The sequence below is a fragment of the Phalacrocorax aristotelis genome, chromosome 3, assembly GCF_949628215.1.
Source record: "Phalacrocorax aristotelis chromosome 3, bGulAri2.1, whole genome shotgun sequence".
Classification (NCBI taxonomy): Eukaryota; Metazoa; Chordata; class Aves; order Suliformes; family Phalacrocoracidae; genus Phalacrocorax; species Phalacrocorax aristotelis.
The window spans coordinates 87,743,785-87,761,290 of NC_134278.1; the positions used below are offsets into that span (position 1 = coordinate 87,743,785).

General features: G+C 44.5%; 2 protein-coding genes across 2 annotated transcripts in view; one reads left to right on the forward strand and one right to left on the reverse strand.

Annotated features, from left to right (window-relative positions):
- The window catches only part of ACTR2 (actin related protein 2), a 516,258-nt gene that overhangs the window by 107,278 nt on the left and 391,474 nt on the right, over positions 1–17,506 (forward strand). The window lies entirely within an intron of this gene.
- Positions 1,762–12,022, reverse strand: LOC142055021 (uncharacterized). Its single transcript, XM_075088393.1, has 9 exons — positions 11,900–12,022; positions 10,881–10,972; positions 9,782–9,892; positions 8,875–9,019; positions 7,500–7,613; positions 6,782–6,926; positions 5,289–5,437; positions 4,673–4,812; positions 1,762–3,300 (listed from the first exon to the last, which is right to left on the reverse strand). The coding sequence occupies exons 2-9, from the start codon at positions 10,930–10,932 to the stop codon at positions 3,179–3,181; spliced, it is 978 nt and encodes a 325-aa protein (XP_074944494.1). The 5' UTR covers positions 10,933–10,972; positions 11,900–12,022; the 3' UTR covers positions 1,762–3,178.

The following is a 17,506-nucleotide window of genomic DNA, read 5'->3' on the forward strand; positions in this document are numbered from 1 at the left end:
CTTTCCCCTCCTCCAGCTAAAAGAAAAAAGGGGAAGGAAGGGTATTTTTAGGCTCCTGTTGCTGTTACAGACACAAGGAAAGCCACTTTTCCCAAAGCTGGCTGGAGCTCTGCCTGCCCCAGCTCTGGGGAAATAGTGCTTAGAGAGGTTTTGGGGGCCAGGATCTTATTTGTGGGTGGTTGGGGTTGGGACTAGCTCAGCCTAATCTTTTCAGGTCAGTTACCAGTGGCTTTCTTGTAGGGAATTTTGCAAAAAATTAACTTGGTGTTGCTATGGCACCTCATCAGCGCTGAGAAGAAGGTCTTTGAGGCTCTCCTCAGCTTATTATCATAGTGGCAAGAGCAGGGTGAAGAGTAGCGCCTGGCCCCATGCCACACATGGGAAGGCAGCTACAGGAAAGGAGCTCACACACCTCCTCACCTGAGCTGCTCTTCAGCTCTGGGGTGCACAGATAGGCAGGGAGACATCTTGCACCCTGGTACCAATGCTTTTCTCTAAACCTTTCCCAAAGCCTTCATGATGTCCTGGAAGTGCAAGGTCTATAACAGCACAGAGCTCTCAATGTGTGGGTGTATGGTAGCTTTAAAGAGGCATGAGGGTGTTCTCAGTTTTAATCCTTTCATAACCATCCCCAATAGATGTTTTGCCTCTACTTCTGCCAGATGTGGAGATATTTGGGCGGGAATGGTTACCGTAGCTCTAAGCTCTTGCACCAAGTAGCAGAGGCCAGCTCAGAGCACATAATTTGAAATGCATTCAGCTTCATTTTCCCTTTGTGCATCCTTTAGTACATACCTCCAATGACTTTCATCCACCATTTGCAGTGTTCACTTTCTGTTTCATAAGAGCTTTCTGCAAGTCCCCAGTCAACCTTCTCCTTCAGCATCCTAAATAACTGTCCATCATCAAACTATCCCTTGGTTTTTAATGACTATGTTATCCAGCCCATGTCTAATGGCACATGCCACCAGCAGCCTCCCTTCCTGGAGAGAAACACTCCCTCTATTTCCCAGCTTTAATCACCTATGGGAGGACATTTACTTTTATGCCATATGCCTTAGAAACCAGTGGCAATATAAAACAGCTCACCCTTACCTATGTGATTTTTGAGTCTTTCAGAGAACTCAAAGAGGTTTGCAAGACATGACTACCCTCTACAGAAGCCCTGTTGATTGACTCTACCCAGCTAATCAATACATTAATTGTATCCTGTGGTATAGTTTCTAGTCCTTTGGCCAGTACAGACACTGAGGAAGCCCCTGAAGGCTTTCATTAGCGTCCCGTGGAAAGGCAGTGCAGCTGCTTTAGTCCAGGAACTGTTTGCAAAGCTCTTGCCTGGGAGGATGCAAAACCTCCCAAGGCTCCTCATGCATTAACTGCTGCACAGCCTAGCACGAGCTACTCACCTTGCCTGGACCCCTTAATCCACACATCAGTGTATTTAACACCACTGTATTAAAGAAGGCAGCTTACAGAAAGGCTGTTGGGCATTTACTAGCTAGGCTCTTGGGAGGCAGAGCTTATAAAACAGGAGTTTAATTAACAGGGTGCTGGGCAGAGGAGTTCAAGTCACATGTAGGAATCCACGTGCCCAAGTGATAAAGGCATGATCAGGGAAAGCAGCTACACCCAGGAGCAGCCCAGCCAGGGAAGGGCAGCTGGCTCAAGCAAGGCACCAGGGTCACTGCAGAACCCAGGGCGCAAGCAAGGTGGGAGCCAGGACAGGTACTTTAGATGATTTACAGAGTTAGTGGAAGAGGGGTGGAATTAGCAGCTTTATTTGAAATCAAAGCAATCTGATAGAACAACAAGAGGAATTGCATTACATGGATTTTGTTTTTTGATAAATGTAAAAAATAGCACATTATTTTAGAATATTTCACCTTTGTAATAGTATTGCAAGGTATTCAGCATTTGAAAGCACCTCCCATGTAGGAACACTTTCTAGACACCAGTAAGGCACCACCAACTCTTGAGTAGGCACAGGAAATAGAGGCAGTGGTCTGACAATTCATTCAACACACTTTTAGGCTTCCCAATATCAACTCAGCAGCAGTGAAGCCATATGAGAAAGTACTGATCCAGCATTAATTTCTTTAGTAGCTCAAATAATTTTTTTTCCCTCTTAAATAGGCTTCCTTTGAAGAAGCAGGCTTTACCCCAGATCAGGTGTCATCTTGCCTGTACATCTAACCTCCTGCCAGAGTATCTACAAACCATTCCCCAGCAGGAGGCATCCAGCCAGCACAAATTGTACACTGCTTGCTCTGCACAGATCAGGGAAAGGCAACCCACAACTCCCGCCTGTCCCAGATCTCATCTGTCTTACAGTCAGAATAGAAACAGCACAAATCTGCTGTTATTGTGGGTCCAAACAGAGGCACTGACACAGTGACTAACTTAACTGAGAAAGTCAGGAATAAACAGAGCAGAGCCCCAGATACCCTGAAAAGTGAATGTAGCTCTAAAAACTGAAGATGCAACAAGCTGAAATAGGTTGAAGGCTTGCAACTGTGTCAGAAGTATTCAGTCACTCCTCCTCCCCTCCTTGGATATCAAATATCAGAGCTGACACTGCAAAGGCAGATCTCTAAAGCTGTAGTATCTGTTCCCATCATAACGAGGAGAAGCAGGAAAGGGAGAAGTCACTGCCTGTGAGAGTGACTGGTGTCTGCAGAGTCAGAGAGTGATCTGGGGCTTGCAGATATACAGCCCTGAATGACCAAAGGAATGACAGACCTCCCACTGCTCATCTTGACTCCCAGGGACAGTTCACTTAGAGATGCACTTTAAGAAAATGAACTACCAATGAAAGAATATGAACAACAGTCTGTACAACCCCGTCAAGTGCCTGTTGACAGCCCTCTTTGTGCTGGCAGGAACAGAGCACCACAGGTCAGTCAAAGCTGCATGAGGCTGGTCAGCTGACGGACCTTTTCCTCCACTGATTCAGAGTCAAACCAAATGAAGGAGGGTGCAGATTCAAGGTGGGGCTGTGAGTAGCTGATGTGAGGAAATGTGGGAACAGAATAGGTTTGCAGACATGAGCAATGCACATTTGGAATAGAAAGAAATAGTTAGAGAAGAGCACAAGGTAATTGATACTGGAAGAAAGGACCAGCGGATGCCTAATTCTTTTCTCTCTTTTTAAAGTATCTGCCACAATATGCCAGAGGTCTCAGGCCACTGTGCCTGATTGGTCTGGGGTTTCTGACGATTCCAGTGGTCTCTTACAGTGTCTCCATATGACTAGTCCCAGCCGAACAGCAAAGATCAAGCAAGTCATTGCCAGCAGAACAACTAGAAAAGAAACACAGAAGCATGTTAGTGCGTGACAAAGTTGTTGTGTCTCTTCATACCCCAGCTCCCAGTATAGGGGGCACTCAGGGAAAGAGGATAAAAGAACCCCCTGTATAGGAGTCATTACCTGCCCTCCTACCCCCACCCCTCACATTGGAGTTACATTTTACAGAATTCAGAGTTCCACTGCTACCCAGTCAAACTCACCCAACACTTCCACGTCAAGGCATGTCTAAAAGGGGAAGGCCTTATGGACACAGGAATAAAAGTGCATTACATTGACTATTCTTGGAGTGCTTTGTTAAACTATATGAAGAAACATGCACTAGTTTGGGAAAAGCACATTCTTGCCCTACCAGCCAAACAAGCTGAACCACTAAGAATGAAGTTTTGCTGTAGAAATGCACCTACTACAGGATCACAGCTGTCTGCCAGAGATCATGCCTACCTTCACATTCCTGGTGGCCATAACCATCAGGACGTGAGTCTCCAGTGCTTTCATGCCTTTGGCAGACAAGCTCTGCTAAATCCTGCTGGATGCTTTTAGGCATTACCAGGCTCCAGCTGCCCTTACAGCAAAAAGGAACACGTAATGGAGTGGCTGTGGTGGTGTGCCAGTCCAGAAATTAGCTTTAGGCACTGATACATGGCAGAGGGAAGGCTGAAAGTTGGGAACATGCTCCCTTCTACAGTGGGAATAGGCATCTTAAACTGGTACAGCAGGATTCAGCTCAGTTCCTCTCATTCCAACATAAAACTACTCACAATGTCTTTTACCAGGCTGTGATTGTACATTATTTGGACAGCTTAAGCCCTTTTACAGTATATGACTACACTCAGCTACAGTGGCCTGCAGCAAACAAATAATCCCAGGACAACTTGTTAAGGCTAGCCTGAGTTCTGAGTAGGAGGGGAGCATGTGCAGGGTTTTGCATTGTGAGGTTCAGATACAACCCCTCCTTGGGTCAGAAATATATGCATTGCCTCTATATCCTAAATGATATAGGGTAAACGGAAGTCCACAGCCTTGATCCCAGCCTTGCTCTTTCTTTGGCCTGTCCTGTGTCAGATGGAGCTACCAGCAGAGGACCCAAGTGGATGATGGAGGATTGTGGGGCGAACATGTTGCACCAGGAAGTGAACTTGACGCAACACAAGGTTTGAATCCAGCCCCAAGGCTCATGGGCAATTATTTCTGCTCTACTCTTTACTTTGCAAAATGAATACCTTCTAATAAATCCCTAGTTCTGTTTTTTATAAATAATACTTTTCAAGAGGCAAGTATGTCTTTCTGCCCCTAATACACAGGAAAGGGGTGGAAGTGTTTACTGGCCTTCTTTTACAGGAGTTGGAAACAGTCCAAAATATTCACCTATAAAAATGCTATTCGTCGTTGGGGATGAAAATGAGAAGTTCTTGCATGCACTGCCAGTCAGAGCTATGATGACCACTGGGTAGATTGTAAGGTTATAGCGGACATACTTGTCAAGAAAGAAGTTTTCTAGATAAAACCTGTGAAGAAAAAGAGCAACCAAAGTAAGCATTTTCTCTGTGCATTTTTTTTCCATATAAAGTTTAAGAAAGGAATTGGACCAAGAATAGTTTTTTTGCAGGCCAGTTTGGACTAGAGTCCAAAACTGTTCATTTACTAAAATTCAGAATACTAATAAAAAATTAGCTAAGGTGAGTTTAGGGGAAAAGTCATGTTTCTTGTTTTCCATATCAAGCCCTTATGTGCAAGCCTAGGGCAGCTTGGGCTCATGCAAGTCACAGCAACCTGTTCTTGGCTTATTGGCATTGCTGAGGGTCAGGGAAGAAAAGCTCTGCCTAGGCTCTCTGTTCTTCTGCCATGAATTATAACAGAGGCCTTTATACTCAGTGTTGGTACAGGGACAGACTGTGAATGAATTGGGACAGATAGTCCAACCCATTTTTTGAGATGTGGAAGGGGTTTTTCAGGTTTGGTGGGAACCCATGAAATTGCTTACCATATTACTAGATCAAGAGCAAAGATGCTTAGAGAAGCAGTTGTTGCTGTTCCATTGGACACATTCCAATTGTAGATCAACACAATGGCAAAGTTCAGTAGAGTGGCAATGGTGGTCCATGTTGCATACAGCACCAGCCCATTCTGGACCTGCCACAACATGGTGAGATGACAAGCAGTGATAAAAAAGGTAATTTATGTTTGTCTTTTGTGACCCATAGGTCCTGAGGCAGTTAAGCCAGCCTTCTGGACCTAGCTGCATGGCAAGTCCCTCAACATGGAGAAGGGTTGAAGCCCTGGAGTCCCCAAAGCACCCCAGAGATCCACCCCAGTGACAGCTGCATAATGCCCCATACAAAGCCCTGCAACCCCATGGGGTCTTCCCATCCCCACCTCAAAGCACACACCCTGCCTGGCTGCCCAGCCCAGTTGTTGCAGGTTGCTGTAACTAGCAGAGAGAACAGTGTTTTGAATCTCAACAACCTCCCAGCAAACACATTTTGCTACATGGAGCCTGCAGCAAGCAATAGTGAGAGCTGGAGGCACTCCTCAGTGAGAATGGGGATCCAAGCTATTCCGAGTTCCCTGCATTATACTCAGTTCCTGAGACACAAGGGTGTAAAGAGCACAGTCTGCTCCCAGTTTGTGCCAAGAGATTTAGAGATGTTTCCAGCAGAGTCAGTAGGAAGTTTTCTGTACAGCTTTGTAGGCTTCCCCCTCCACTGAAGACCCTCTTAGCTCCTTTGATGGGCTTTTTCAGCTGACCCACTTTCTCACTGAGCAACACCAACATCAAACAAAGAAACCAAAGGTGTTTAAAGCACACACAGCAGCCATGGGTGGAACTGCAGTGTGAGGTGTCCTGGATGGGAAGGAAGGGTTTGGGGGTAGCAGGTTTGAGGTAGGAAAGAGGCACAAGGGGGGAATCAAGGAATGGTGGAGTATGAGTATGTTTATCTTATTTTCTCTGTGCAGTTTGCCAAACAACCATCCACTCTTCTCAGGCAGTGGAAAAGAAATTTTCTTCCAGAACTTGACAAAATTCAGAAAGACAGCTGCATTTGAAACCTTGAGCAGTACACACTGCCCCATATAAGAAATACATATAATTTTTTTTGTAGTCAGCAGGGGCATCACCATCAGCTACAGCAACAGAAGCCACCCTTAGCAATGGCTTCGCCTTATACAAGAAATATTCTCTCCACCCCAAACACAAGTCTAGGCTGAAGTTTTCATACATCACTGAAGTGATGGAGAAGTACAAGGGATATATCTTGCTCTGACTAATTCTCATGACATCTAATAGGAAACTGAGGTACAATTAAACCTGTGTGTACCTGCAGCAGGCACAAATTAAAGTCAGGGCAGAATTCCTACCTTACCCATCTCCTGTCATTGAATCTTTAATTCTCAATACCTTCAGTACAGTTTTGGGTGTGGTTTGGTTTTTTTTTAAGCATTTACCAAGAGCACAACTTCCCAAATGCCACCTACTAGGATGCGGATGAGCCAGAGCTCAGCTTTGTGACCCTTCATAAACCATGAGGAATGGATGCTCAGCAGTCGGTGTGAAATGAACAGGGTGGCACATGTAGTAAGAGTGAGGGCTGCCAGGAACACCAAGGCCGGGAGGAGGTATCTAGGACAAAGAATACATGCACACACACAATGTACAATATGGTTTTTTCCAGTAGTGTCACAATGCCTTAATTCATAGCATTAGTGTCTGGCCTTTACTGACTTTAAGGTAATCAGCCTTTATTAGAAGGTAATCATTACATGTAGCCCTCGTTTTAACAACATGATGCTTTATTGTGTTAATCAAAGTTCTTTTCCTGACTGCAACTGATTTCTTCACCTCTTGACAGCAATGCTCCTATAAGCCTTTCACGTGACCATGATTATGAAAACAATCCAAGGCAAGGAGCTTAACTGTGTTTATGAAGAGGGGCATGACTTCTCCCTTACCTATGGAGGAAAAAACAGACAAACAGTAGCTTTGAGGACATCTTAGACTTCAATAACCAATCCACCTCATGGGCAAAGTGAAAACATCATAACCCCAAACTTTTATGAAGGCTACCTTTTGACAAGGCCTGCTATAGATTTTACAGGTGTGATTAAGCATTCACATAGGGAAAAATGCAAAATGAAGTGTTGGAGTAGTCCCAACAGGAGGGTTAGAAAGCATTTGTAACAAAAGGCAACTTACTCTCGGTCCCACAGAAACAGCCATCCAACATTGAAGCCATTATTCAGAATCCACACCACATAAAAAGGTATTGGCAGCAAGTTTGGCTTTATGTAGACACATCCAAATTCATTCCTGCCCAGAAAAAAAGGGTATGGAGAAAGGAAAACAATGCCTGCACTGACTAACCAAACTTTCCTGGCCTCATTTTCCTCATGCTAACAGGGAGTCTATGTTGGAATTAAACATTTCTGCTTAAATCAGACTATTTCTCCTCTGCATCCTTCTCTGACACAAAGTACAGTCTCTGTGGCTTCCCCCTGAGGACATTGTCGCATGGTGCAGAACTTCTTGCTGATCTCTGCACCATCACAGTTTTAGTGAGTACTGAGGATTGCTCCACAGATGCTGCAAAGCTTCTGCCACTGGTGATGGCAGCAATGGCATGGTCATGGGATTTTATCCCAGTTCCAAAGGAAAGGCTTATGGAATCATAGTGTGAGTGTGTATGTAACATATATATATATATTGGGTGCATACACATACGTGTATATCAGGCATTGGCACAGGCTGCCCAGAGAGGTGGTGGAGTCATGACACTTCAGGGCACGGTTTAAGATGCATGGTGGTGTTGGGTTGACTGTTGGACTTGATGATCCTATAGGTCTTTTCCAACCTTTATGATTCTATAGTTTTAGGTATATAGACTTGATCACTCTTGTACCAACACATACTTCATTCTTCCCTAAACCTTCAGTGGTGGCCAATATCAACCAAGCAGCTTCTTACAAGTCACATGGAAACAGTAGATATACAAGATTCAAACTAAGCAGTCCATGGTCCCCCTTGACAGAAGAGCTACAATGTAAGTCTATCCCACAGAAGACATCACAGAATATTACAGATATTACGTGGTATTGCATGAGGCAGTTACTGATCTCATAGACCCAGAAAAAACTTCCAGTCCAGTTCAACAACCCAAAAGACTCCCCAACACCAATTCACTGATCTCTAACAAAAAGTGAACTCAAAGCGTTAGCTCCATAATTCATTAATTTTGCCCCTGTGCGTTCTCAGCATCTAGAAGTGGCTAAGTGCAGCTACTGGCTAGCTCTGTCAAATCACATGAATCAGTGGAAGCCAGGCCTCACAGAACAGTTTACGTGCTTTGTGGCCTGTCCACACATTAAAGCAGTTCATATACACCTCCAAACTGCTTCCCTGCTTTGGATGCTGAACCTAGAAGATGCTCCAGCAGCAGAGCTTCAGCATGTCAAGCCAAAAGGAATGGCAGTGTGTTTAGTCTGACTAGAAACCCCAGAAAAGTGGGTAAGAGACTGAGCTACACAAGGAAAGAGCCACTGTCCCTCATTTATACCATAAGCAGGCAAAATACCTTCGACAGATCCCTGTCAAAGCATAGAGAAGCCAGGCAAGCTGCCAGGCATAGATGACATTCCAGATGAGGAAAGTCCAGCCAGCTGGTGTGAAGTCAGTGGTGTACTTCGCTGAGATGTTTCCAGGAGTTGTCCGGAACAGGCCTGTGGTGGTGAATGTTATTGCAAGCAAAAGTTACTACATAATAAGGATGTGGAAAGACTTTTGATTTCCCTCACTCTGCAATCTTCCTCAGGGCTTAGTCTACACCTCAGTGGGTCTGAGGGAGGCAAGAGGATGCCCTTGGCAAAAACAAGCCATGTGCTGCAATTGGCTTGCCTTGCTTTTAGACGTCCATTATGGGATCACTGTCCCTGTGGGGAACCCTGAGCACCTCCCCTCTTATACAGAACCAGAAAAGCCAGTTGCAAGTGAAAGTCAGGGAGAAACACAGTGTCCATTTCTGACAGATTCAGCTGGGTGGTGTTCAAACCAAGGGCCACTGACTTCTATAAACACACAGCAGCAGCTAGGAAGCTTCCGCCAGGGATACAATGACAGCATATGCAAAGACTGCCCTTCACCCACAGCTAGATCCAGGTTCACCAGGGACAAGACCATTTACTTGGATTTCAAGGGACTGGATAGGGCTCAGGCACCTGGCTGTAACACCTAGAGGATGCACCAGGTACTCCCATCTTTCACAGACCAAGGTATATTTGGAGAAGCAATGAGGTGAAAAACATCTATCCCATCTAAGGCACTACATGATATAGTGCCTTGATCATATACAGACATATATAATCAGATATATGATTACATATATATGTAATACCCATATAGACACATAATCATACATAGAACTATCATTAAATGATATAATGCATGAAATGCACCTCTGAACAAAGACAATATGCTTGCATTACCTTTGAATATCCCAGTGGCATTTCCAGCATTCAGTATCACCATGACCGTGAAAGTAGTCAGAGACAGAAACATCACAAAAATCTTCAGCTTGTGTATAGCATCCATTTTACCTTACAACAAATTAGAAATATTGTTTGGCTACCTTAACATATGCTTGGGTTCATTCCATGCCCCAGAGACTGTTTTAAAAATAACATTGTAAATGCCCCAATTTGCTCACATTTTAGTTCTTATGAAAATACCACAAATAGAAGGCCTTGCATGGACTAGGATCATCTTCTTTGAACCAGCAGGCTGTCCTCTTGACAGCAGTCTGTCTGCAGCCCAGAGGACAGCCCAAAAAACAGGGCAAGCAACAGATACTTCCCCAGAATACTCTTCCAGCACATCAAGGATTTCTAGTAGTAGCATCTTTAGTAGTTTCTCATGGGTTTTTAACACTGTAAACTCTCCAGATCCATTAAGTAATCTGATGATCTGGGGAAAAGCCCATCTCATGATGTTTAAGATTGACTGTTACCTCCCTCTGCCAGCCCCTAGCACTGTAAAGGCCAAAAGACCCCTGTACAAATTTCAGATAAGAGCAAACACTACAAACACCTGGGAAGGATGCCTTATTTCTGGACAACCCTGAAGCACAGAAACAAAGAGGCCTTGCTAGGTTGCAGAATTGAAATGAGAAGCCATGCCCAGTGAGCAGCCTGCTTTGCCAACACACATCTGTTACTGGCACAGTGCAAGAGAGAACTCAAATTTGCCTATGTATTGCAAAGGTTTTAAGGTCTAAATAATTAGCAAGCAAGTGTAAAAGAGGGATTGCAGCTTATCTTACAGCACTATTGCATTTACAGTGAAGCAAATGGGCCTATCATTTTGCCCTCTTTAGGAAAAAGATATGAAAACAATAAAATCTGGCTTTGCAGCTGAGTGCTTTCTAGTTCAGTATAGCCTTTCACATGTACCTCTTTAATCCTGTAACTCCTACAAAGTAAGAACTTCTTTTCATGGTGGTATCACATCCTCAGCTACTGGCTGTAAATACAATTTAAATGATTTAGCAGGTCCCAAGAACTTTCTAGATTGTAAATATCTACATACTTTTTTTCAAGGTTTGTAAGTAGTGACTTGAGCTCTCCCAAGTGATCTCCATTAGTCCAGCATTTTTCTATCAAGGAAAAGTTTTGTGCCACCTGTAAGAATAAGCATACATGCACCCACACTATAGGCAACATCTTTATTTTCCCTCGCAGCTCAGCACTTAAACTGCCTTCTCTATACAATTGCACTTCAGTGCCTTCCAGGGGTGGCAGGAATAACAACTGAGTTGTTCCAAGCTGCTCAGCATTGATATAATAAATTCCAGTTCCCATTTCAGTGGATGGTTTTCTAGTTCTGGGCTTTGTTCATGGACTAAGCTGCATCCAAGATAACATCACAAGGAAGTGGGAGGGGAAATTCTGTTTTCTGTAAATCCATACAAGCTTTTCCCTTTTCAGTTCTATCTAAACAGAAAACCACCTTTTTTTTTTTAAATCAAAATCCTATGTGGAAGAACTCATTTAACTCAAGATATCAAATCCCAAAACAACATTTTCTTCAACAGATACATCAGATTAGCAAATTCTCAAAAGAAAAAACCACTTGTACTATTAAATATATAATTTCTGACTCAGGAAATAACTAATCTGAAGATTTCTGAAAGCCAGGAAAATGTAGTAGAAGAAATATCACTGAACACTTGTCCTATTCTTATATTCTTTCCTTGAACATTGACTTTCGGCCACTCCAAACCAGTACATGAGACTAGATGGTCCTTTAATTTCACTGTCAGGCCAAATCTATGTTCTGCTGACAGTCCTGTAGTTGAATTCAGCACCTCATTTCTTTTTTGTTAGCATATTTGGAAGCAGCTTTATTACACAGCTTCAGAGAAACCCATACTTGCTTACAGAAGTCCAGGAGGAAAGCCTTAGTTTAAAACTGGTCAGTAGTTTCACTACTGTCTCTCACCTCCTGCCTTCCTCTAATTTATTGCTGGCAATAAACAACTACAGGCAGGGAAATATTGCAGATATCAGGCACAAACACCCTGTAGAAGTATCAGAAATACTACTCACATGGATCCGCGCAGACTTTTTGGCAGCGTCTTACAGCTGTAGTTCAGCTACCACCAGGGCTGAGGAGTCTCTGCTGCTCAACCTTATCTAAAGAGATTTTGCACAACTTTCAGCAGATTAATCATTATGCATATTTTTAAAAATCACGGTAGTTAAACATGATTTCTGTCTGAGCTGCAGCCTCTGATTGGCTAAAGCCTCCCAAAAACAAGCACTTATGCAAGAGAAATGTGATTACTTAATGACGGCCTTTTATAACAGCCAGAGTAATGCACCCTCCCAGCTTGCTGGCAGACAAAAGCTAATGAGTGCAAGCTCTCGGGCTCTTGCCTGTTTCATCCTTCCCTATCTCTGCCACAAGGAGGAAAACTGAACAATTAGGCACAAAATGTTGCATCTCAAAATCATAGCTAGGGCAGCACTCCTGTGTGGGAGAGGGGACACTTGCAGGGGTAGCTACAGAAACAGCCTGGATTTGGGGTTTGGGGAAGTTGGAAATGTAACACATAGCAAGGTCTGGATCCTGTGAGCAGCTACAGATCTTCCTATAGCCCCAGAGGGAGACGAAAGCTGAGCTCCTCTCAGGACTTGGCACTCAGGGAGCATTTTAGTGTTAAACATTGTATAGATGTAACTTCTCTTGTACAGCAAGCACATGTATAGTAATTCTGTATTTTTATACTTCACACCTATTCTTTGCAGTGCAGTGCATACTCTGTTGCAAAACCCCAAACTGGCCTCAAAGCTGGGCTTTTTAAAACAATTCCTAGATCTGAAGGACTCTAGAAACCCCAGGGAGAACCTTCCTGATGTCAGAACCAGAAAGGAAGGAAAGATGAGAGGATAACCCCAAACCTGAAGTACTAAATGGACTTTTCCCTTTTTTTTTTTTTTTTTAATTGGTTTCAAGCATATTCTATTGGTAAATTTTTGTTCAGGTACAGAAAAGGCTCCTGTTCACACCATAAGCCAGTCCCACAGAAGCAGAGCAAGCTACAGTAGTCATCAGTCTTCACCCGCATCTCTGCCTGCTACAGGACTGCTGTCTCACCACACCCACTCCTTTCATTTTATATTTGCCCTTGTTTCCCCTCAAATTTAAACTATTATAGCCAATTAAAAATATGCTTCAGCATCATGATGTTATTTATCCAAGCTACTACAGTGCCTATCAAGCAGACAGTCTTGCTGGGGTCTCCCCCATGTCAAACAAAGGCAGTGAATAAACTAACACCTATCTTCATCCATTAGAAGCAACATCATGGGGCTAGCAATGAACACTGCTGGGTCTCCCTTCACCTTTGTGATGGGGGTACAAAGCCTACATGAACATGGATTTGCAGCTGTGGGGAAGGGCAGGGCATCCAGCCAGTACTGCTGTTCTGTCCCTTATCAGTGTAGATCTGAGGTCTACTCTTTGAAGATATTCTGATAAGGAAACCAGTGGCTTATGTATGGTTATTTCATATCAGCCAGATATGCTCTACACACTGATCTCAAACAAGAACCGCTCATACATGACCTGTTCCTTGAAGAAAACCAAGGCCTGAGCTCAGTGTGGTGACATTAGCATCTTTCTCTCCCTCTTTTTCACTTTGTGTATCCCCTAGATGTGTACACGGTGACCCTCCCCATGTCCTACAACTACCTCCATCCAGGTTACAAGTTTACAAGCACTGTTACAGCAAGTATGGGCTGAAATACAAGCAGAACCTTTACTTACATCATATGTCACTCTCATCCTAGTATATAAAAATCTACAGTGCACTTCCCCACACTGGATGATGTCTTATTTATAGCCCATTTTATATATATAGTTTGTATATCTATATATGTATGTTTTTACTCATCAGATAGTCCAAATGACTTCAGCATCATGTCAGACATTACATTTTTATCCAGTGAATGGGTGGTCTGAAATTCTTTACTTAATACAGACAATTGTCTTACACACACCTGTTAGGCATGGCTGATCAGCCTGGTCCACACTGATCTAAACCAAGGGCAAGTTCCACACGCAGCAAATATTGGCCAAGTGGGAGAAACGACGCACACTTTGCTGCCCCATATTTTTGCTGGTTATTTCGTAATACATATCCTGTTTCAGTGAGACAACTGGAGGCAGTGTCACCATAGCAGTGGCTTTGTCTTCTTGCTGCAGTAAGCAAGGCAGAAGCTTTAGGCCCACATTCTGGGTTTCAAAAGGTTTTTTCAGAATAGATTGCAACACAGGCCTCACATAAAATATTCAAAATTATTTTATCATGCAGCTCTATGGAAATCCCCCAAAGTATGTTTCTAAAGTACAGAGAAATGTACTTAGTCCTTATAAATGTGTTAAAACTAAATGGCTCTTGCTTCACTAGGCTGCACAGCATTGCCAAAAGCAGAAATGCTCATTACAGATACAGCTCTAAGGTGCTAATGTCAAACTCAAAGCAGGCATTTATGGAAAGGCCCTACCTTTCTAGTGTATCTTCACTAATAGAATTTTTAGACTTCTGTCTTCCACATGGATTTCAGTTGAATACCCTTGCTGGCCTGTCAGATGAGTGACAAATGCAGCTATACATATTTCAGCCAAGAAATGGCTGTTAATGTTTGTATGCACAAGGGGAAGCATTATACAGTCCACATGTACAAAAAGAAACTCAAGATACTCTTGAAATCATGACACTTAGCAACAATGCTGAATTAAATCCACAACACAGGCAATGTTGAGCACTTTTCAGAGAATCACAGAACAGTAGGGATTGGAAGGGACCTCTGGAGATCATCTTGTCCAGCCCCCCTACTTGAGCAGGTACACCTAGAACAGGGGGCACAGGAACTCATCCAGGCAGGTTTTTAATATCTCCAGAGAAGGAGACTCCACAACCTCTCTGGGCAGCCTGTTCCACTGCTCTGTCACCCTCACAGTAAAGAAGGTTTTTCTCATGTTTAGCTGGAACTTCCTCCAAAAGGAACTTGTGCCCATTGCCCCTTGTCCTGTCATTGGGCACTATTGAAAAAAGTCTGGCCCCATCCTCTTGATACCTACCCTTCAGATATTTATAAGTATTGATAAGATCCCCCTTCAATCTTCTCTTGTCCAGGCTGAACAAGCCCAGGTCTTGCAGCCTTTTCTCATAAGAGAGATGTTCCAGTCCCCTAATCATCTTGGCAGCTCTCTGCTGGACTCTTTCCAGTAGTTCCCTAATTTTCTTGAACCGGGGAGCCCAGAACTTGGACACAGTACTCCAGATGTGGCCTCAGTAGGGCAGAGTGGGAGGATAGCTTCCCTTGACCTGCTGGCCACACTCCCAGGATACTGCTGGCTGCCTTGGCCACAAGGGCACAGTGCTGGCTCATGGTCAGCTTGCTGTCCACCAGCACTCCCAGGTCCCTCTCAGCAGAGCTGCTTTCCAGCAGGTCAACCCCCAACCTGTACTGGTGCATTAAGTTGTTACTACCCAGGTGCAGGACCTTACACTTGCTCTTGCTGAATTTCATGAGGTTCCCTCAGCCCAGCTCTCCAGCCTGTCCAGGTCTAGTTGGATGGCAGCACAGCCTTCTGGCATATCAGCCACTCCTCCCAGTTTTGTATCGTCAGCAAACTTGCTGAGGGTACACTCTGTCCCTTCATCCAGGTCATTGATGAATATGTTGAACAGCACTGGACCCACCACAGACCCCTGGAGAACACTGCTAGTTACAGGTCTCCAACCAGACTCTGCACCATTGATCACGACCCTCTGAGCTCTGCCATTCAGCCAGTTCTTTATCCACCTCACTGTCCACTCATGTAACTCATACTTCCTAAGCTTACCTATGAGGACGTTATGAGAGACAGTGTCAAAAGCCTTGCTGAAGTTGAGGTAAACAACATCCACTGCTCTCCCTTCATCGACCCAGCCAGTCACACCATCAAAGAAGGCTATCAGGTTGATCATGCATGATGTCCCCTTGGTGAATCCATGTTGACTACTTCCAATAACCTTTTACTCTACATGCCTGGATGTGACCTTCAGGATGAACTGTTCCATCCCCTTTCCAGGCATGGAGGTGAGGATGACTAGCCTGTAGTTTCCCAGGTCCTCCTCCTTGCCCTTTTTGAAGACTGGAGTGACACTGGCTACCCTCCGTTTCTTAGGCACACTCTCCATGACCTTTCAAAGATGGAGAGTGGCTTAGCAACAGCACCCACTATCTCCGTCAGCATTCATGGGTGCATCCCATCGGGGCCCATGGATTTATGAGGATCTGGTTTGCCTAAATGATCTCTAACCCAATTCTCCTCAACCAAGGGGAATTCTTCCTTTCTCCAGATTTTCTCTCTCTCCTCTAGGGGCTGAGATGCCTGAGGGCCAGCCTTAGCAGTAAAGACTGACGCAAAGAAGGCATTCAGTAACACTGCCTTCTCTGCATCCTGTATCACCAGGGCCCCTTCCTTGTTCAGCAGTGGGCCTACAGTTCTTGCAGTCTTTCTTTTACTGCTGATGTATTTGAAGAAGCCCTTCTTGTTATCCTTGACATCCCTTGCCAGGTTTAGTTCCAACTGGGCCTTGGTCTTCCTTGTTGTATCTCTACATACCCTGACTACATTCCTATATCCTTCCCCAGGTGGTCAGTCTCTTTTTCCACATACTGTAAATCTCCTTCCTCCATTTGAGTTTTTCTAGAAGCTCTTTGCTCATCCATGCGGGTCTCCTGGCTCCTTTGCTTGACTTCTTCCTAGACATGCACTGATCCTGAGCTTGGAGGAAGTGGTATTGACCAGCTCTCTTGGACACCCTCCCCCAACTTCTAGGGCCCTAACCCATAGAATTCCTCTAAGCAGGTCTTTGAAGAGATGAAAATTAGCTCTCCTGATGTCCAGGATCATAATCCTACTTGTCGCCCTGCTTCTACCACACAGGATCTTGAACTCTACCATCTCATGGCCACTGCAGCCAACGCTACCCTCAACCCTCACATCCTCAACCAGACCTTCTTTGTTAGTATAAGGTCCAGCAGCACATCTCACCTTGTTGGCTCCTCCACTACCTCTGTCAAAGATTTATCCTCAGTGTTCTGCAGGAATCTCCTGGATCGTGCATGTCTCGCCATGTTGCTTTTCCAGCAAATATCAGGGTGGTTGAAGTCCCCCATGAGAACCAGGGCCTGCAATTGAGAGGCTACTTCCAGCCATCTGTAGAAGGCCTCATCGACTTCCTTTTCCTGATCAGGTGGCCTGTAGCAAATGCCCACAACAGTATCACCCTTATTCGCCTGCCCCTTAATTTTTACCCATAAGCTCTCAACTCATTCTTCCTCCACTCCTAGGCAGAGCTCGATACATTCCAGTTGCTCCCTCACATAAAGAGCAACTCCCCCACCTTGCCTTGTTGGCCTGTCTTTTCTAAAAACCTGTAGCTTTCCATTGCAGCATTCCAGTCATGTGAGCTATCCCACCATGTCTCTGTAATTACAATCACATCATGGCCCTGCAACTGCACACAGACCTCTAGTTCCTCCTGTTTATTCCCCATGCCACATGCATGGGTGTATGGGCATTTCAGAGAGGTAACTGGGCACACAGATCTCCCTGGAGGGGTGCAAAAGGACCCACTATAGCCATGCACACCC

Excerpts from the sequence above, each read along its gene's own strand:
- LOC142055021 (XM_075088393.1), bottom strand. The coding sequence starts at position 10,932 with ATGGAGATCACTTGGGAGAGCTCAAGTCACTACTTACAAACCTTGAAA. Across the intron at positions 7,614-8,874 it reads TTGACAGGGATCTGTCGAAG|GAATGAATTTGGATGTGTCT; the intron begins GTATTTTGCCTG and ends TTTTCTGGGCAG. Across the intron at positions 6,927-7,499 it reads CTGTTTCTGTGGGACCGAGA|ATACCTCCTCCCGGCCTTGG; the intron begins GTAAGTTGCCTT and ends TCTTTGTCCTAG.